Here is a 20,946-nt window from a genome sequence, read left to right as displayed (position 1 = left end):
AAAAGAAGCGCGGACACAGCCGGGCGCGGTAGCTCACGCCTGTAATCCCAGCACTTTGGGAGGCCGAGGCAGGCGGATCACGAGTTCAGGAGATCGAGACTGTCCTGTCTAATACAGTGAAACCCCATCTCTACTAAAAATACAAAAAATTAGCCAGGTGTCCCAGCTACTTGGGAGGCTAGGGCAGGAGAATCGCTTGAACCCAGCAGGCGGAGGTTCCAGTGAGCCGAGATCGGGCCACTGCACTCTAGCCTGGGGGATAGAGTCTCCGTCGCAAAAAAAAAAAAAAAAAAAAAAAGTAAAAAGAAGCGTGAACACTACCCGCTGGGCTACGCGGACCAGTGAGTGGCGCGAGGCGGGACTCGATGACCTCGAGCAGGGGAGGCCACCTAGCGGCCAGGCCAAGTCTGGAGGATACTTCCGTCCGGCCGCCAGGGGGCAGTAACGCCGGATCATCCGTCTCCCGGAAGTAATGAGCGATCATCCATCTGCTGCGCCTGCGCGACGGGAGGGGCCGGAGCGCGTTGATGTGGTTGCCAAGACGACCAAGAGGGTGGCCGGATTTAACCGTTGGGGATTAAGCACTTTCACTCTAGGAAGGGAAAATCTCGCGCACGCGCAATGGGGACTGAAACCTGGTCCCCGCAACCCCCTTCACTGGAGAAGTGAGAGAGCGCGCCACAGACTCTTACGCAGGCGCAGAAGCCTGTTTCCCCTCACCCGCCGCTTCCACCCTGCGCAGGCGCAAAAAGCCGCGCTGGGAACCACCGTAGCGGTCGCGCGCACCGTTCACCCCTCTTGCTGTTTTTGTCTCGCGCAACCTTCTCAGGCCCTCCGCGAGGCCGGTCCTTTTTTTCTTTCACTTTTCCCATCCGGAGAGCCAGGTGCCGGGAACCGGGACCTCGTCCCCTTCTCTGTATCCCTTCCCCTGACCCACCTCGCCTCCGTCTTCCCTCCCTTTTCGGTTCCCGAAGCCGGAAGGAGCCGAAGCACGCACGAAAAAAGCCGAAGCTGTCCCCGGAGAGTGAGGCCTTCACGAAGCGGTGGCGGAAGGAGCCGAAGTTCTCTGATCGGCGGAGTGAGCGAGTGGCATCTCCGGAAAAAGCCGAAACTTGGACTCGAGCTTAATCCCAGGAGGGGCCCGAGGGCGAGCTCCGGAAATCGCCGGAAAAAGCCGAAGGCCGGGACGGTTAGGATTGTCGGAAGTGGCCGATTGCTTGGACAGGGCCGGCGGAGAAGATCGGAGGAAGTCCGTGGAAGCACCCAAAGACTGCGACGGATTGAATTGTCGGAAGAACCCGAACTCGCAGAGCGGGCTGGGCGCATTGGAACACGAAGACACACGGAAACCTCCAAACGTTGAGGAGATAATTTTTGGAAAAGTTACGGAAATCTGGGAAGTCGGCGAAACCCTACCTTCGGGTGTTTTCGGAAGCAGTCGCAGCTGCCGTCTGCCTCTCCTTCGTCCAGTGTCCGGAAATAGCCGACGTGCTTCGGAGCCAGGCTCGCGGGGAGGCAAGCTCGCGGCGGGGCTGGGGGTGAGCGGAGCCCGGCGGGTGGGGAGGGCTGCCGGGAGGCTTTGATTAGGTAGGAGGTGGCGAAGCGCCGGCGGCGGGCCGGAAGCTAGCCGAAGCCAGCGGCGGAAGGTAGCCGAAGCGCCGAGCGGGGCGGCAAGGCGAGGGCGAGACTGCACAGGGCCCTACGCGGCGGCCGGGGGCCTCAAGCATGTCGGACTTCGACGGGAGGTTCGGGGCGCCGGGCTCCGAGTTCGAGCGGCAGCTCAACGAGAATAAACAAGGTGAGGGCGCCGGGGTCGCGGGGCGGAGGTGTGGGCGGCTCCTCGTGTCGCTCTTTGCCCCCCCGCCATTTTCTCCCTCGTTTCCCCCCCACCTCTCACGGCCGTGCGACCCCCCCCAACCCCGGTTCCCTGGCGCGCGCCTCGTTCACGTGACGTCCCCAGCGTTCGGCCGCGCGCTAGGCGAGGGGAAGGGGGCGGCGGGGCGCGGGCCCATGACGCATGCGCACGGCGGCTGTCCCCGTGCCCCACGTGGTCCTGCCGGAGGTGGCTCGGGGGACGCGGCGCGAGTGCGCCAGGTACCTCGACGTGAACTTTTGTTTTTTAAAATCTTTTTGTTTTCTCTGAAAAGGAGATTATGTTAGGCCCCGTAATCCGTTCTTTTTCTCCCGCTGCCTTGGCACTTCCGCTTCCGGTCGGGCCCACGGCCGCGTCTCCACGCCCCCTTTGTTTCCAAAATGGCGGTTGTGAGGACTCGGGGGGGCCCCCCTTTCCCTCCTTCACGTGGATGAGGACAGAGCTGTTTCGGGGACTCTTGGAGGCCACGAGCCCGTCTCTTACCCTTTTTCCTTTTTGCTGATTTGCTGCGAGCTCTCCTGCCGGGTTGTTTCTGCCCCGTCTGTTGGTAGTGTTGCGCCTCATTAATGTGTTGGGCGCATGTTCCCTAAAGCAGCTGCATTCTTTGAGTGTCGGCACGCACACATCCTGCATATGCGGAACTTTTGGCGGTCCCGAGAATCGCGATATGGAGTGTTTGAGACAAACCTCAAATCATGTACGATCCCAACTCAGGGCACCTGATAATACCCAGCCTCAGATCTCAATGTAGAGATAAGGAAGCAGGTTCTGAGGAAGGAAGAGGGATCTGGCCCACTGCGTTAAACTCTTCACTTAACGGGGAAGATGGGAGGCAGGTTCCCTTCAGGGTATCCATAATTATGATGGGTGAGAACAAAAAGCTTGGGGCCCTGCTGATCTTAGGGATTCCGAGAATGTTAGAAGTGGGAGAGTTGTTCCATGTTTCAGTTTGAGAGTGAAGAAACACAGGACTAGGGAAGGTTGGGGACTTGTTTCATTTGTTTTGAGGCTTCAGCTGCCCATGATCCTATGTCGTTTGGAGGACGAAATGAGGGCTAAGGAATTTTCCTTTGAACCCAGGCTAGAGTTGTGTAGGGGCTGTATTAGGAAACAGTGCCCTGGGGAAGAAATAACGTTTACTGAGGGTCTGACTCTGTCTTAGGTGATGGACTGTTCAAGAGCATAGGCTTTGGAGTTGAGCACATCAGGGGTTTAGATACTTGCTTTGTTGGTTAGTAACTACTTTTAATACGTTTGTATCTCTCTTTTTTTTTTTTCTATTTGTAGACATTATTATTTTCTTCTCACTGGGTTTTGAGAGGATTAATAAAGATTATAGTAATGATAGGTGTAGTTAAACTCTGAGCGCTTACGTGTGCCAGGCTCTTCACTAAACTCTTAGCATGATTTTACTTAGGGGATCCTTGTAACAGCCCTGTGAGGTCAAAATGATTTCCACCTCTACTGGGGAGGAAACTGAGGGCTCAGAAAAGTTAAAAACTTTCTCAGGGCTCAGCTAGTCAGAGGCAGAGCTGAGATTAAATGGGGTAACATAAAGTGTGTGGCATGTGGCTTGTTGTACATTAGGTGTTCAGTAAGCGATATTTGCAATTGTAAAATCCCATGCTTAAAGAGGAGGGTCTTCCACTCACAGGGATTGTGTCATAGTTGGGAAAGGGCAGGAAAAGGTGCTTTCCAAATGTCATTCTGTCACACAACACCTGGGTGGAGTAGATGTGACCCTCGTTTACAGAGAAAAAACCAACTCTTAAAGGTTAAGTTGTTTTTGCATAGTTTTTGTTGGTTAGAAGAAAAGCAGGTGCTGATTCTGAGCTCTGGCTGGCTGCAAGGCCAAGTTCCACTCTGCTGGGCCACCAAGTGGAGCTGATCGGGCCGTTCTTTGAGGCTCTCAGATGGTGCTTCGCTGGTTCTCGTGGGGTTTCCCCCTTGGTGCTGATAGGGCCGTCCCTGAGACCTGGCACGGCTCCTGAGTTGCCGGAGCTGCTCCCATAAGATGACCACAATACAGTGTTTTGAGCAGATGAAGTTCTCTTGTTTTTACCTGTCCAGCATCAGTGTGTGGGAGAGGGTTCTTGTCATAGGGGAAGCTCTGCCCACCTGTCACTCTGCCTGTGGGTCTTTGTGAAGGACGGATCAGCCTCTGTACCTCAGTCCCTTCCTCTGCTACCTGTGTCGATAGGGAATTTCCTTGCCTGTCCCAGGCACCCAGCGGGCGTCATTGCTTTCTCTGCGTGGCTTCCTCTCTGCCTGCTTGCCTGTTTCAGAGCCTTAGCAGCAGGAAGGGCTCTTGGGGCTCACAGCCTGTCCATCCTACAAGCGTGGAGTTGTGCCTGCGTGCTTACCCTGCTGCTCTGCACTGCTGGCCTGTCCTGCCGATTGTTCCTCCCAATTTCAGTTTTTGATTTTGGGGTTTTTGGCCTTCAAGGGGACAATTATATTGTCATTAGTGGTTCTAGCTAGACTTGAGTGTTCTGCCTGATCCACATTCAAGAGTATGGCCTCATGCTTAACTCACTGATGTTTGAGTGTTTCCATTCCGGTATCACCATTTCTTAGCTGTTTGGCTTTGGGCAACTGTGATCTCTCTGAACCTTAGGTTTCTACCCATTAGGTCAGCCCCCAGCAGTGTTTCCGAAGCAGTAGTGAGGATTAAGAACAAACAAAACTATTTAGTACAGATTCCAATTGTAGGAAGCATCTCAATATTTGTTACTGTTTTTTTCTCTTCTGGGTGCATATTTTTCTGAGTGTTGGTGGTTTTGGAATTGCGGTGCTTTTCCAAACATTCAAATTGCTTCACAGAAACATAAGACAAAACACTGTGGGTGAGGCTAAAGTTTAACATCTTCCCTCAGTGCCTTTTCCTCCTCTTGTCCCCAGGGATGATCACTGCAGGAGATGCGTGTTCACATACATGAGCACCTTAACGTGTGCATCTTTTTTGTGTGTGTGCTTCGTGGCTAGTTGAGAAATCTGGGTGTCTTTGAATTAAGGAAATGGTATGGCGGTGCTCATGAACACCCCCAATGCTCATGCTTTATCCTCCATCTTAAAGGGCTGGTCTTCCTTCTTCAGGGGTTGAAGGGTCTAGTGAGAGCAGAGGTTTCTGTGGTTTTACCAGCGAGGCTCTGTTTCTAGTGGCTACATCAGGCAAATAGAGGGTTGAGGGAGCCGGCTGGAGGCTGGCAGAGATGCATTCCCCTACCCTATAGTACAGCCTCTCCAGTACTTGGCTTTGAAGGGAGTGAGGCCGGGAGAATCAAGTGGTTTGGGATTCAAGTCGGGATGGGGCAAGCTCCTCCCCTGACCTGTTGAAGTAGAGGAGGGCCTCTTTCCCCTTCAGTCTGCGGATTCTCTGAGGCCCTTCCCTTCCCCTGGGGAAGGGTGCTTGCTTCTGCATTATTCACTGGCTTGGGAAGGGATGGGTTGAGTTTCCCTGCTTCCTGGGGATATCAGATCCTGCCTGGCACCTGACCCCTAGGCCTGGTGGTGGGGCTGTGGGTGCCAGCTGGTTGCAGAGGTCTTTCCTGAGGGGTCGCTGGGTCCCTTCAGGAAAACATCATTGGGTCTCTTGATTCCCCAGCCTCTAGCCCTGCCCCTCTCAGGGACGACCCTGGGGTCAGGCCCCTCAGCCCTCGAGGGGACCAGGAGCCAGCCTCCTCTGTCTTCTCTGGCTCCCAGCTCCTCCTGAGCATCCTCAGGTATCTCACACCCCGGGGGCATTTCCAGGCCCCGTCCCCCTGGTCCCCTCGTGGTCCCTGGACTCGCTTGTGGACCCAGGAGGCCTGTTAATTCCCTTCCTCCATTGGATCCCTTCCCTTTGGGGGTGGCCTCCCTGGGGCTGGGGACATAGCCACCAGCGCGCAGGGTGGGCTGGGCCCGCAGCCTTACTCCGCTCATCCCTTGCCCCTCCTCTCACCCTTGCCCAGAGCGGGACAAGGAGAACCGGCATAGGAAGCGCAGCCACAGCCGCTCTCGAAGCCGGGACCGCAAACGCCGGAGCCGGAGCCGTGACCGGCGCAACCGGGACCAGCGGAGCGCCTCCCGGGACAGGCGGCGACGAAGGTACTAGGGCTCAGGGATCCTCCTGGGCCAGCCTGGGAGTCAGGGGGTTGGTGTTGGCCGGCCTGTGGGTGGCCTGTGCGTGTGTGTCTGGGCCCGGGCCCTGTGTGGCTCGTTTGTTCTTCGTATGGATCTGGGGGAGGGATCTACTGCTTGGTCTGTCTTGAATTCCGATTTTTTCCCCTCTTTCTGGGGTTTCTTTCATTTTCTCTTGGTGGTTGCTGGTGGGTTGCTGGGGGCAATAGGTTCTTTATCTGGAGCCTGGGAATTGATTCTGTGTTTTCCTTCACAAGGGGCTGTTCTCTGTCTCTGACTCTGAGGGCCTGTTCCTTCTTTTCGACTCTGTGTGGCTCTCTGTGGGACTCTCTTCGAGGGGGTTGGTCTCTGCCTCCAGTTTCTTTCTTCCCTGCCTCCCAGGAGAAGGGAGCTCTTGGGACCGAGGCAGTATCCACAGCCTGGGCTTACTTTCTGGCCCGGGGTGTCGGTTTCCACCGCCTCTTCCCTTCTAGGCTTCCCTCTCTGTTCTCTGCCCCCTTAGGTGAGGAAGGGCAGGATAGGCGGAAGTCCTCCTGCCTCCTCCCAGCTCAGTTTCTCCAGCTAGAGACCGGTCCTTCCTGGCCCCTGGCCCCTTTCTCCTTTCCTCACTTCCTCTTTCCTGGGGGTTGGGGATGTTTGGGGGGAAATGGCAGGGCCGAGGGGGGCCTGCTTGCTGCTTGTTCACCTCGGCCCTGCTCCCACCCTGGGGCTCGGTGCCCTTGGGGGGGTGTGGCATGTGGGGAAGACGAGGGTCCCCAGTCACCCCTCCCCATACCTTTCCCTCCCACCCCCCAGCAAACCTTTGACCAGAGGCGCTAAAGAGGAGCACGGTGGACTGATGTGAGCTTCTCTTCCTGCCCCTTCCTCCCTGACGTCCACTCCCTTCACCTTCCTCACGCCCGTGCACCCTGTCCCGCCCGTTTCCAGCCCTGGGCCAAGCACTGGGAAGAGTCCACTTACCTTGAAACCAGCACCCCTCCCCCAGGCCCTGCCCCAGACCCTCTCCTTTCCTGGAGAGAGTGGAGCTTACATGGTTGGGGGGAGGGTGAAAAGGTGCCTGGGGGGGGGCTCGCAGGCCCACTGTTAGACTGAGGTTGCCCTGCCCCGCTCTCCCCTCCCACCTCCCCCAGTCGTTCCCCCCGCCATGAGAAGAAGAAGAAGGTCCGTAAATACTGGGACGTGCCACCTCCGGGCTTTGAGCACATCACCCCAATGCAGTACAAGGCCATGCAAGGTAGGCCCCTGGCCGGGCTGCTCCCAGAGCGAGAGGGTGCAGGGGCTGGGATTCTCCGTCAGGCGTTCCCCTGCGTGTGTGCGTGGAGGGGTTGAGGACACAGCTGGAGGGTTGCACACCCCGAGAGGTCTGGGCCTCCGTCAGTCGTTCCCCTGCGTGTGTGCGTGGAGGGGTTGAGGACACAGGTGGAGGGTTGCACACCCCGGGGGGTCTGGGCCTCCGTCAGTTGTTCTCCTGCGTGTGTGCCTGGAGGGGTGAGGACACAGGTGGAGGGTTGCACACCCTGGGAGGGCTGGTCTCTGTGCTTTTGGGGCCTCCCTCTGGATGCCATGAGGAAGTGAGGCTTCTTAGGAGCAGCAGTTACAGGGTGGGGGTCCCGAGGTGGAAAGAGGATTCTGGAAGGTGCTAGGGCCGAGAGCCTGTAGGAGCTTTCTGCCGAGGAGGGGAGCTCCCAGTGTATGATGGGGGAGGCCACTGAACACTCCCCTCATGGGGTTTTGTCCTGCTTTTATCCCCTTTGAAGCTGCGGGTCAGATTCCAGCCACTGCTCTTCTCCCCACCATGACCCCTGACGGTCTGGCTGTGACCCCAACGCCGGCGCCCGTGGTCGGGAGCCAGATGACTAGACAAGCCCGGCGCCTCTACGTGGGCAACATCCCCTTTGGCATCACTGAGGTACTGCCCTCCCCCTGCCCCTGCCCTCTCCCTTGTCCCCCTACCCCATTCCTTCCCTTCCCTCCATTCCCTTTCCCCAACCTGCACGGGTCAGACTCTGCTCCTGCAAGACCCCCCGGCCCCCTCCCAGACGGACCGATGGAGTTGAGCCAGCCAGGGGCCGGGCTGGGGGTGGCCCTCCCTCCCTCCTCTTCCCCTCTCCCGTCTCCCCTCCCCCCAACCTCCTTCAGCAACCCAGGGATCAAGCACACACATAACGTACCCACGTGTTGTACCTACGTGTCGGAGAGAGACAGAGAGGGAGACTTGGACACACGCACACACATACATACACACACACACACACACACACAGACGCACGCTGCCCCTCAGTTTTTTTCTGACACGCCTCTCCTTCTCTGCCGCCTGTCCCCCATCCTCTCCCCCACGTCCCTCCCATGGTCGCTGTTCTTTTATTTTGATCGCCCCTGACCTCCCCCTTCCCCACCACTCCTTTTCCCTCTCCCCTCTCCCCAACCCCTTCCTGTGGCACCCCCTGAGAATCCCGAGATCAAAGAGTTGTTTCCATTTCTCTTTAAAGTGAAATATTGTGGGGCTGAGATCCCTCGTAGCAACAAAAAGTTTGCTACCATCGTCGAAGGCAAGTAAGGTCCATTCTGACTTTCTCAACCTGCACTTTGCTACATTTGATAAACCAGCCCCCGGACTCCAGGGCCAGATTCCTCCACATCACTCTTTTCTCCTCCCCTCCCGTCCCTGCCCTCCTCCCTACACTCCTCCCCTCCCGCCCCTGCACTCTTGACCTCCTCCTCCTCGCTCGTCTCTGTCTGCTTTCCTTTTCTGTCCTTTGCTCGTCTCTGCCCCTGCCTGCCACTTCCTTTCTACTTTCCTGCCACTTCTCTGTCTGTCTCCACTGGGTGTCCCTTCCCTGTGTGCTCTGTCTCTTCATCTCCTCTGTTTCGTGTTTTTCTTCATTTTGTGTTGTCACCATTCCCTCTGCCTTTTCTTGAACAATCTTCTCCTTTCCCCTGATTTTTTGGGGCCCCTGTGGCTGTCCCCCAACGCCTGTCCGTCGCCTGCCCTTGGCCGTCTTCTTGCTACTGCTTCCTCCCCATTTTCTCTCTCGCTTCTGTTCCTACTATTGACTTCTACACCCCCACCCATATTCCACTGTTCCTTCCCCCTCCTCCCTCCCCTCATCCCTCTCCCCTTACCCCCAAACCCCTCTGTGTCTCCCTCTCTCACCCTTCCCCTCCTCTCTCCACCTCCCTTCCCCCGCCCCCCCCTTGTCTCCTATTCCCTCTGCAGGAGGCCATGATGGATTTCTTCAACGCCCAGATGCGCCTAGGGGGGCTGACCCAGGCCCCTGGCAACCCAGTGTTGGCTGTGCAGATTAACCAGGACAAGAATTTTGCCTTTTTGGAGGTGAGCTGGGGAGTGAGTGGGGTGAAGGAAACGTGTGTGATGTGAGGGCCCATCCCTCAGGCCGCTGGTGTGTGGAGCTGCCCTGTGCTGTTTCCACTGGGCCCTCTGCAGCCCGTTCTCCACCTGGTCACTGAAGTGAGCCCTGTAATAGCTCCGCAGATCTGATCCTACTTTCTCCCTTACCTTTGCTTTCTCTGTGACCTGAGAGGCCTGTTTGGCCTCTGCAGACCTTTTTGGCCTTTTCCAGACCATTCCGGCCCAGTCCTCTGCACTCTGGCCATGCCGACCTTCCCAGAACGTACCATGCTCCTGCCTGCTTGGCTAGAGCTCTTTACCCCAGCTCACTGATGTTCTAACTAGTCTTCCGTGACCTCAGCTAATTGATGTTCCTAACTAGTCTTCTGTGTCAGTGTTTCTCAACTGTTGGGAAAGGGCCTTGGTTTTTGATTTTCGACTCTTGGACTGGTAACTGTGGTGAAGTACTGTGAAGGCATTGGCAGTGCTGGCTTGCCGTGGAGGCTTCTCAGCACTCCCTCGCGCTTTGTGCTTGCCTCACTGCACTCCACTTTCCGTTGCACTGCTCCAGATATGGGCTGAAATGTCCCCTCACCAGAAATACTCCAGTACTATCATCTCCCCATTCAACTAAGCTTCCCCGTGACATCCTTTTTCAGCATTTTGTCTCTCTTCCGCATCGTCACAGCCTGCAATTGTGTGTTTGCCTCTGTGTTGGTGTTGGGTGCCTGGTGTTTTTAACGGTCGAGTGTGAGCTCCTGGCAGCAGGGACATGTGTGTCTGTTGTCCTCCCAGTGCCCAGCCTGGGGCCTGGCATGTTGTATTTGTTCACATGAGTGAAAGGAAAGAGGAAATCCCAATCCTGGAACACTAGGGCCTGTATCAGTCCCTGGCCGCCACCCTCACCACACCTTTCTCTTTCATTCAGTTCCGCTCAGTGGACGAGACTACCCAGGCCATGGCCTTTGATGGCATCATCTTCCAGGGCCAGTCACTAAAGATCCGCAGGCCTCATGACTACCAGCCGCTTCCTGGCATGTCAGAGAACCCCTCCGTCTATGTGCCTGGTGAGTGGGGGATCCATTAAGGGTCCTCTTCCTCCCCAGTCCTGTTCCCATGGCCCATCCTTCCCTTCAGCCCAGCTGGAGTGGCTTAGGAAGTCGTGTAAGTACTGTGGACCATAAGTGCCTTTTCCCTGCTTCCCCTCAGTCTGTGCGAGTGGGATGCTCTCCTGCTGATAGAGAAGGTGCCTAGGGCCGGGAGAGGGAGCTGTGACCTGCTTGGGGACACACAGCTTGTATGTGGCAGAGCCAGGATCGGGCTTGTATGTGGCAGAGCCAGGATCGGACCAGAGGTGCTGGGGGAAGTGAGAGGCTTGTGGTCGGGACCTCATGCCTGCTCTCGGACCTTGGAGGGCTCAGTCCGTGCCCATCGGGGCTGGCGTGCGTCGACAGTTGGCAGCAAAGTTCCTGCTGTGGGGTCTGGCACCTGGGTGTTCATTTGTTTTTTGTCTCCCAGTGTTTGCCTTGAATCTTCTGTTCTGGGCCATTCCCCATAGCTGTGTTTAATATCGTCTCTAATTGGTAGGTAACATAGCAAATCAGGGGTTGGCAGACCATCTCACTGTGTGAAAGCAGCCAGACGGTGTCTGCGTGCATGGGCCTGGCTGTGCGCATGGCTGCTGAGATGGGGCTTTCCTGTGCTATTCACAGGCCACAGAATGGTCTCCCTTTAGAATGCTTGCAGGATGTACAAAACCAGGTGATGGGCCCTGTCAGCCCACAGGCTATAGTTTGCTGACCCTTGTAGTTGATGAATGGATTTGAGTGAGGGTTTGTCTGATGCCCTGTCAGGGTGTGGCTGTGTCTCTTAGGACGTGGAGGAGGTAGGGTTCTGCTGGCCGGTACTCACTGTTGGAGGAGTCCTTTAGAAACCAAGTCAGCTCTTCAGGGAGGCAATGTGGAGCCCCAGATGGAGGCACACCTATGTCAGGCAGGACTTGGGCTGGGTCCCTCACTGGCCTCCAGTGCTTTTCTTTTTGTTGTTGTTGCTGTTGTTGTTTTTTGAGACGGAGTCTCACTCTGTTGCCCAGGCTGGAGTGCAGTGGCACCATCTCGTCTCACTGCAGGCTCCGCCTCCAGGGTTCAAGCAATTCTCCTGCTTCAACCTCCCGAGCAGCTAGGATTACAGGCACCTGCCACCATGCTCGGCTAATTTTTGTACTTTTAGTAGAGGTGGGGTTTCACCATGTTGGTCAGGTTGGTCTTGAACGCCTGACCTCAGGTGATCCACTCACCTCGGCCTCCCAACGTGTTGAGATTACAGGCATGAGCCACCGCACTCAGCCCAGTGCTTTTCCACCGTGAGTTTTGGTAAATTCAGCTAACCTTTTAGAGCCTGTGGTATATGTTGACATGCTCCAATCTGTATGGACTTTTTATGTATGGGTGCATTTCCCCGATCAAGCTACAGAATATCTTCCCCACATCTCTTCTGGCGAATCCACTGTGTTTTCATTTTAAATCCTGTGAGTGGCCCACCACTAGCTGGTGCTTACTGTGTGTGTCAGGCACCGTCCTAAGTGCACTCCACGGATGACAGTGGCCAACTCTGACCCACTGCCTGTTTGTTTTTTTTTTTGAGACGGGGTTGCTCTGTTGCCCTGGCGGGAGTGCAATGGTGCGATCTCAGCTCACTGCAACCTCCGCCTTCCAGGTTCAAGCGATTCTTCTGCCTCAACCTCCCGAGTAGCTGGGATTATAGGCATGTACCACCATTCCTGCTCATTTTTTGTGTTTTTAGTAGAGACGGGGTTTCACCATGTTGGCCAGGTTGGTCTTGAACTCCTGACTTTGTGATCCACCCGCCTCAGCCTCCCAAAGTGTTGGGATTACAGGCGTGAGCCACTGTGCCTGGCCACTGCCTGTTTTTGTAAGTAAAGATGGATTGCGGCAGAGGTGGCCTCGTTGTGCAGTGCCTCCTTCCTGGGTAGGGACGTGGTGGACCTTGGGGAATAGGAACGGTGGGTTATGGATCTAAGGTTGCTTCTCTTACCAGGCTGAGGGGCTTGACACTTCTGAAGGTGATGGGGTGCTCTGGCAGGGGCTGAGCTGAAGGCGACCCAGTGATAGCAGTGGCTGCCGAGCTCCTTTCAGGCGTCCCCTGGGCCGAGATGGCCTGGTCACCATGGGAGGGGACATTCCTCCATCTTACAGATGAGAAAGAGCTTCGGGACAGTGGGGATCCTGCTGGGTCCTCCCCATACCACCTTTGCTCCAGGTGCGATGCTTGATAGATGCAGCCGCTGAAGAGGTATGGGGTCCTGTTTCCCCTCCCGACTCTTGCAACATCCCTGCCAAGTAGAGCTCCTCCTCCTCAGTGATGAGTGGAGGAACTCGAGGCTCCGAGAAGATTCCTTTGAAGTAGTTGTCATGTAACAGGGGCTGACCCCACTGACAGTGCTCACAGTGTGTGTCTGGGCTGGGCTAGCCCTGTTGTGGGCATTGAGTCTTGCAGATGCCCGGGCCACGGCGACTGCCATGCCTGTTCTCACATCCTCTATTGAATCAGCACTTGGTCCGAGCTGTTCTCACGCACGTGGCTCGCACAACAGGCGCCAGTATTCTTCCCATTCTACAGATGAAGACACTGAGGCCCTTGGAGCCTCATACGGTACAAACATGACTCGAACTCAAGGAGCCATGTACCCAGAGAGCCCAACTCTTGCACCCTTGGCCCTGGGTTGCTCAAGTGAGACGTGTAGAGCCAGGGCTCGAGGCCAAGCTTCCAGTGTGACCCATTCTTCCTTGGACCCAGGCACAGCCTGCAGCCTGCCATGCTGCCTGTGGAGAGTCACAGCTGAGTGTGGGCTCTGGAGGCTGCCTTTTTTCCTGACCATGTGCTTTCGCTCTGTGCCTCAGTATTGCTTCTGTGGCTGGTAACAGGCATTGCCAGTAGCGAGATTTGAAAGTCTTACAGGATGGCCTGGCCGTTGGCGCGTGAGTGCTTGGTGTGTGTTCCTGCTCCCGGGCTGCTGCTACTTGTCCCTGTAGCATAGGAGACGGGTCTCCTGGGGTCTCCGTGGCCCCAGTCTGGTGTTTGGAGCTGGCTGGGTTGGTGCTTCCAGTTCTCTGGGGGCAACGTCGTCATGGACTGAAGGGGCTTGAGGAGGTAGGAGAGGGTGCATGGGCGCCTCCCTCCTCCCGTGGGCACAGCGTCTCAGCTTCTGAGGGTCCTTCCCATTTCCTACCTTACCTGTTCCTTCCCAGCATCAGGATGGAGGTGGGATGGGGCCACTCACACTTGGTGTGGGGGCTGCAGAGGAAGGGGAGGCCGCATGGCCTAGGCTTTGAACTTGGGAGTCAGGCTGGTTGGTTACCGGGTCCTGGCATAGCTGGCATCTGACAGGATGGCATCAGGATACATTGGCAGAGCCTGTGAATCATCCCACCAACAGGCACTTGTCTGTGAGTCCAGAGTTCAGCGGATAGGGCAGGATCAAGGGCCAATCAATTCAGCTGATAAGCCCTCACTCTGGTATGTCAGCCCTCGAAGACAGTGGACCCTGCATCCCACAGTCAGCCCCCAGTTCCCAGTGAGATCAGAGTGGCTAATGCTGCGGACACTGCTCTGAGACTTGCTGAGCAGCCTCGGCTCCTCATCGTGTCACGGCCCCCGTGAGGGCAGGGGCACCCCTGCAGTGACACCTGCTGTTCTGGCAGGGCGTGAAGGGAGGAACTGAGCCTTTTTTTTCTTTTTTTTTTTGAGACGGAGTCTTGCTCTGTTGCCCAGGCTGGAGTGCAGTGGAGTGATCTTGGCTCACTGCAAGCTCCACCTCCTGGGTTCAAGCGATTCTCCTGCCTCAGCCTCCCGAGTAGCTGGGATTACAGGCGCCCACCACCACGCCCAGATAATTTTTGTATTTCTAGTAGAGATGGGGTTTCACCATGTTGGCCAGGATGGTCTTATTTCTTGACCTCGTGATCCACCCACCTTGGCCTCCCAGAGTGCTGAGATTATAGGCGTGAGCCCCCCGTGCCCGACCAGGGATAAGCTTTAATGGGAGCCTTGCCTGGGTGGCTGTCAGAGAAGGGGTGGAGTGTGTTGGGACTCACTAGTAGGTCCCGAGCCCAGGTGACCTGCCAGCATTCCACAGCAGCAGGTGGCAGATGTGGGTGTGAACTTTGTGCCCTCGGAGCATTCTGGAGGATGTTCTAGTTTGAGGTTCCCTTGAGGCTGGGCAGATTTAGATTTGGGAGACAAGGTGCGTTCTCCCCAGGGAGCCTCTGTGCCACTGCCCAGGACCCTCCCTCGTCAAATCAGGCTGGGGTGGGATGGGCATGTGGTGGCCCCTCCCTCGTCAGATCAGGCAGGAAGTGTTCTTTTTGGTGATTGAGGAGCTTGCTGTAGACTGTCCAGGTTTTTGGGAAGATGACCTGGTACTGGAATTGAAGTCCTTCTCTCCTCTGCCCATAGGGGTTGTGTCCACTGTGGTCCCTGACTCTGCCCACAAGCTGTTCATCGGGGGCTTACCCAATTACCTGAACGATGACCAGGTAACCTCCGTGCCTCCCTCCAGTCCCGTGCCCCCACCCCACCCCACCTCATCCCAGCCCTGATAGACTCTCGGCCGCTGCAGGTCAAAGAGCTGCTGACATCCTTTGGGCCCCTCAAGGCCTTCAACCTGGTCAAGGACAGTGCCACGGGGCTCTCCAAGGGCTACGCCTTCTGTGAGTACGTGGACATCAACGTCACGGATCAGGTGAGTCCCTGGTCCCTGGCCGCTGCCGCGTCTGTCCTTCCCTGCCCTGCGTCTGTTGCCAAGCCGTGGTCTCCCCTCCTCGGGACGGGGCGGGAGGCGGCCAGCCTGAGGCAGTGCCCTGCGTGTGGGCTTGTCCTTGTCCCATGGTGTTGGCTTTTTCCAGGCTCTTAATCCCCTTTGCCTTCCCCTCTTCCCCCACCAATGCCCCGGCTTGGGGGTAGGTGTTGGGCTCCCGGTCCCTGACCCCACCTCTCCCGCACCCCCTACCCCTCATCCTCCAAACGCAGGCCATTGCGGGGCTGAACGGCATGCAGCTGGGGGATAAGAAGCTGCTGGTCCAGAGGGCGAGTGTGGGAGCCAAGAATGCCACGCTGGTGAGCCCCCCGGCACGTCATCTTCCATTGGCTCGAGGGACCCTGGGGGTGGGAGGGCTGGCTAGGGACAAGTGTTGATCTTTCTCCCAGCTTTCATGGGAAGGCAGTTGGGGGGCGTTCAGTGCAGTGTTGGGGAGTGGGGCTTTAGGTGTTTAAGAGATGGCCTTTTCTCTGGGTGGGCATCTGAGGGGCATAGGCTTGAGCAGAGGGAGACTGGGTCTGGGCCCCCTGTGACGCCCCTGCCTCCCCTGGCCCCACAGAGCACCATCAATCAGACGCCGGTGACCCTGCAAGTGCCGGGCCTGATGAGCTCCCAGGTGCAGATGGGCGGCCACCCGACTGAGGTTCTGTGCCTCATGAACATGGTGCTGCCGGAGGAGCTGCTGGACGACGAGGAGTACGAGGAGATCGTGGAGGACGTGCGGGACGAGTGCAGCAAGTACGGGCTTGTCAAGTCCATCGAGATCCCCCGGCCTGTGGACGGTGTCGAGGTGCCCGGCTGCGGAAAGGTCAGGAGGCCCCAGGCTCAGAGCTTTCTCACCCTCTCCCCCTTCCTCTTCTCGCCCTCTCTTTCCTCCCTTCTCCCTCTCTTCCCACCTTTCTCCCTCTCTTCTCTGTCCCTCTCCTCTCCTCAGTCTCCCTTTCCCTTCGCTGAGCATGCATATAGGTGTGTGCCGTCACTGAGTGCTGCCCTTAGGCCTGGCCATAGGAGATGTTGGTGATGCAGAAGGGTGTGTGGCCCTGTGGGGGCCTAAGGCCTGCAGGCGAGACAGTAGTTGGGGAATGCAGCTCTGTATTGCTTTAGAACTTGGCCCTGCTCCCCCTTCTTAGGTGGCCTTGCTTGTGCAAATGGTTTTGTCTGGTCTGTGGAGTGGGGAAGAGTGCTGGGAACAGTCCCAAGACACCTGCTGGTGTCTGCTATGTCAGGCACCCCGCTGAAGCTGTGTTTGCACTCACCCTGAGCCCTCTCAGTAGCTCCTGAGCTCCATTGTGAGAGGAGACAAGCACAGCTGGGGTGGCTCACACTGGCAGGTTTCAGGTTCTCGGAGTCTGATTTCAGAGCCCACTAAGTCCTGTCGCCTCCAGCACTGTGACAGGTGTAACCAACTCACCTTGGCTGCCTTGTGAGACGGTGGTGGTGAGGGCGTGTGACCTGCCCTTTGATCCCCTTGCTTGGCGTATGTATGGAATTCCCACTGTACCAGGCTTGGAGGGACCTCTGTTTACTACTGAACCCTCAGTGTCCACATCAGAGCCTGGTATGATGATGCTGAGGGTTCAGTAGTAAATAGAGGTCCCTCCTGTCCTGTGCAGCAGAGGTCCTGGGGATGCAGCTGTTAGAGGACATGCATGCTGTGTTGAGTCGGGGCAGGGGCAGCATTCCTGGGTGTGCTGTTCATTCAGGGTGGTCAAGGTTAAGAGGTGGCAGTGAGCAGGTGAGTGAGCGAGGTGGTGGGGCCGGGGCTGAGTGGCAGGCCTTGGAGGGCTGCATGGGTCTTAGCATGACCGGTTATTTTGAGCCAGATGGGAGGGAAGCAATATTGAGAGGCCTCCAATGTGGTCACGCCTGGCACATGGAAATGGCCCCACATGGTGAGGTTAGGGGTGGGTGCGGAGGCACAGCAGGTGCTTCCCTGGGTTCTGCCTACCCTGCTTAGTCCTGCAGGGCAGAATGTGGATGAGCAGGAGGGCGGAGAGGGTGCTGTGGACAGGAGGGCAGAATGTGGATGAGCAGGAGGGCAGAGAGGGTGCTGTGGACAGGAGGCCTTGCTGGGGCTGGCAGGGTTGGTGCTGCCGAAGTGATGCCACAGCCAGGTTTGTCAGGACCAAGGCTGGCTCTGCAGGGCCAGATTGGGCAGGGGGGCCTTCTTACGTCGTGGAAGCAGCTTGGCTTTCTCCTGGAGTGGTGGGCTTTTCAAAGAGAAAACAGGGCTGTGGTGGTGGCATTTTTGAGGTGATTGTGGCTGCAGTTGGGAAAATGAACGGTGGGGAGGTGTCCCATGATAAACTGGGTGAAAGATGGTAATCCGATTTTTTTTTTTTTTTTTTTTTTTTTTGAGGCGGAGTCTCGCTCTGTCGCCCCGACTGGAGTGCAGTGGCCCAATCTCAGCTCACTGCAAGCTCCGCCTCCCGGGTTTACGCCATTCTCCTGCCTCAGCCTCCCGAGTAGCTGGGACTACAGGCGCCCGCCACCTCGCCCGGCTAGTTTTGTATTTTAGTAGAGATGGGGTTTCACCGTGTTAGCCAGGATGGTCTCGATCTCCTGACCTCGTGATCCGCCCGTCTCAGCCTCCCAAAGTGCTGGGATTACAGGCTTGAGCCACCGCGCCCGGCCAGTAATCTGATTTAAAGTAGTAGCAGGGGATGGAGAGTTGATGGATTTGAGGGAGACTTGTGCCTGGGAAGTGTCCAGACTTTGGTGATTGGTGTGTTTGTGTAGAGGGGAGGCCTATGGGCTGCTCAGTAGCAGCTCTGATGGTGGGGACGGTAGGTGAGACGCAGGGGTGACGAGCAAGTTGGCGGGGGTGAGCCGGGGGGAGGGGGTGGCTAGCTGGCTTTGGATTTCTGAGACACCCAGTAGAGATGTCGAGGATAAATTAGCTGGACAGGTCTGTGTTCCCAGCATGAGGGCTGATGGAACTCAGGTGTCAGGGTCCAGCTTGGGACCTTGGGATGGCGAAGTGGGAGAGCAGGGTTGAGGAGGCAGTTGGAGAGGTGGAAGGAGCATCTTAGAGAACGGGCAAGGGGAAGGCCAGCAGCATCTCCTCTCACTGCAGCTCCTGCCCGTGCCCTCCAGAGTCCCCGCCCCTTGAGCTCGTATGTCAGGGCTGCTCTCTGGTGTTGGGCTGGAGCTTGGCTCAAGCAGGGGCTGAGGAAACATTTGTGGGAAGAAGAGAAGGAATGGAGAGACCCTGGCCTTTGGGATCAGCTGACCTGTTTTACATATTAAAATTATTGCACTGGCTGGGCAAGGTGGCTCACGCCTGTAATCCCAGCACTTTGGGAGGCCAAGACAGGCGGATCATGAGGTCAGGAGTTGGAGACCAGCCTGGCCAATGTGGTGAAACACCATCTCTACTAAAAAAATACAAAAATTAGCCGGGTGTGGTGGCACATGCCTGTAACCCCAGCTACTCAGGAGGCTGAGGCAGGAGAATTACTTGAGCCCGGGAGGGGGAGGTTGCAGTGAGCCAAGATTGCGCCACTGCACTCCCAGCCTGGGTGAAGGAGCAAGACTCGGTCTTACTGCATTGTATTCCTGTTTTACATTTTTTGTTACATGTCTTTTCAAATGTATCTGAAAGTAGAGACTATAATAGTGATGAGTGTTTATCATAGTATATGTGCTAATATTTTGGCGTTCCTTCATCTGGCTTCAAGTTACCAATATTTTGTCATTCTTAATTTTCATATTCAGCTTATTTCTCCCCCCTCCTCTTTTTTCTTTGCTGGATTATTTTAAAGCATATCAGATATATTTCATCTGAGATCCTTAAGTATATGTCTGTAATTTCTCAACTAACATTTGGGTCAGATAACTTCTCTGTGGGGGCCTGCGCTGTGCGTTGTAGGATATTGAGATGTATCCCCACCCTCCACCCACCAGATGCAGGAGCACTGCTCCTCGCTTTGAGACACCCAAAAGCATCTCCAAACATTGCTCCGTGTTCCCTGGGGACAAGCCCTCCTCCATTTGACAACCATTGCTCTAAGCAGATAACCTTAAAAAATTGTTCTTTTAACAAAACCACAATAAGCATGATTAGATTAGCAAAATTCTTTAGTGCCTATTCCATGTTCAAATTTTTCTGTCTCAAGAATTTTTTTTATTTATACTTTTTGAGACGGAGCCTCGCTCTGTCGCCCAGGCTGGAGTGCAGTGGCGCGATCTCTGACTCACTGCAAGCTCCGCCTCCTGGGTTCACGCCATTCTCCTGCCTCAGCCTCTGGAGTAGCTGGGACTACAGGCACCCGTCATCTCGCCCTGCTAGTTTTTTTTTTTTTCTCTATTTTCAGTAGAGACGGGGTTTCACCGTGTTAGCCAGGATGGTCTCGATCTCCTGACCTCGTGATCCGCCGGTCTTGGCCTCTCAAAGTGCTGGGATTACAGACGTGAGCCAGTGCGCCCGGCCAAGAATTTTTTTTTTTTTTTGATACTGAGTCTCACTCTGTTGTTCAAGCTGGAGTGCAGTTGCACAATCTTGGCTCGCTGCGTCCTCCATCTCCCGGGTTAAAGAGTACCTGGGACAGGCACCCGCCATCATGCCCAGCTAATTTTTTTTATTTTCGGTAGAGATGGGGTTTCGCCATGTTGGCCAGGCTGGTCTTGAATTGTTGACCTCAGGTGATCCGCCTGCCTCAGCCTCTCAAAGTGCTGGGATTACAGGCGTGAGCCACTGTGCCCAGGCAAGAATTTTTTTTATAGTTTGTTTCAGTAAGGATCCAGATCAAGGTCCCTACCTTGAATTTGGTAACAAAAATTCCTGTAATTTATCCTTTGTACCTTTCTCCCTCCCCCCCCCTTTTTTTTTTTTTGCAAGCTCTTTTATTTGTTGAAGAAATAAGTTCATCTGCTGTATAGGATTTTCAGTGTTCATGTAGGCTCATTGTATTCTTCCCTCCCTCCATTTTCCTGTAAATTGGTTTAAGTAAGGTTAGAAGCTCGAATAGATCAAGATTCAAGTTTTTAAATTTTACTCAACCTGAGTTTGAATCCTAATTTCTGAGCTTCCCGTAGCTCATTTATTGTTGGGGTGGTTCTGGGAGCGCCCACCATGGTGGCTGGTGTGGAGTAGACACTCACTCAGCACGAGGGACCCTCCCCACGATGAGCTTGTCCAGGCCTGCCCTCTATGGCTCTGCTGACCCCAGCGTCTCTGTTCTTTCTCCTCCTCCATGCCTGTGGTGTGTCTTTGCTCTTTTTGTTTTTTGATTCTGGAGGATGTTTGGGTAAACTCCACCAAACCTGCACTAAGGGTTCCTTTCCGACGCCTGTGGTGAAGCCCCCTCCTCCCTGTCCCTTCCTGCCTTCGGTTCCGGGGTTGGGTAGATACTGGCTGCCTGGCTGCTAGGCTTGAGCCTTGTTCACAAACCTGCCTCTCCTTTCCCCACAGATCTTTGTGGAGTTCACCTCTGTGTTTGACTGCCAGAAAGCCATGCAGGGCCTGACGGGCCGCAAGTTCGCCAACAGAGTGGTTGTCACAAAATACTGTGACCCCGACTCTTATCACCGCCGGGACTTCTGGTAGAGGCGGCTGGGGAGGGTGGGGCAGGGCTGGCTGGGGCTTCTCCCCACTCCCGCCCCCCCCTTATCCCCCTCTGAAGACGATGGGCAGAGGAGTGACAGCCGCAGACACACGACAGCCGGCAGCAACTGGAATGGCAGCAATTAAGGGTGGGGGACTGGGGTTGGGGGGTTAGGGCAGGGAGGGGACTGGGGAAGTGCGCACACAGCCCACACAGACAACAC

General features: G+C 55.9%; 2 protein-coding genes across 2 annotated transcripts; both read left to right on the top strand.

Moving 5' to 3' along the window:
* Positions 1–291: 291 nt before the first annotated feature.
* On the top strand, positions 292–1,627 carry LOC108542517 (uncharacterized). Its single transcript, XM_017892545.1, has one exon. It carries the CDS (start codon positions 473–475, stop codon positions 1,361–1,363), a length of 891 nt encoding a protein of 296 aa, XP_017748034.1. The 5' UTR covers positions 292–472; the 3' UTR covers positions 1,364–1,627.
* A 98-nt stretch (positions 1,628–1,725) lies between these two features.
* On the top strand, positions 1,726–20,946 carry U2AF2 (U2 small nuclear RNA auxiliary factor 2). Its single transcript, XM_017892519.1, has 12 exons — positions 1,726–1,798; positions 5,824–5,959; positions 6,788–6,832; positions 7,123–7,226; positions 7,750–7,901; positions 9,210–9,326; positions 10,270–10,408; positions 14,817–14,896; positions 14,980–15,102; positions 15,390–15,476; positions 15,737–15,985; positions 20,591–20,946. The coding sequence occupies exons 1-12, from the start codon at positions 1,726–1,728 to the stop codon at positions 20,723–20,725; spliced, it is 1,440 nt and encodes a 479-aa protein (XP_017748008.1). The 3' UTR covers positions 20,726–20,946.

This window comes from Rhinopithecus bieti, unplaced genomic scaffold (assembly GCF_001698545.2).
Source record: "Rhinopithecus bieti isolate Rb0 unplaced genomic scaffold, ASM169854v2 scaffold_22436, whole genome shotgun sequence".
In the NCBI taxonomy this organism is placed as follows: domain Eukaryota; kingdom Metazoa; phylum Chordata; class Mammalia; order Primates; family Cercopithecidae; genus Rhinopithecus; species Rhinopithecus bieti.
Note: the sequence above shows the minus strand (reverse complement) of the source record. Positions and strands in the feature narration are given on the sequence as shown.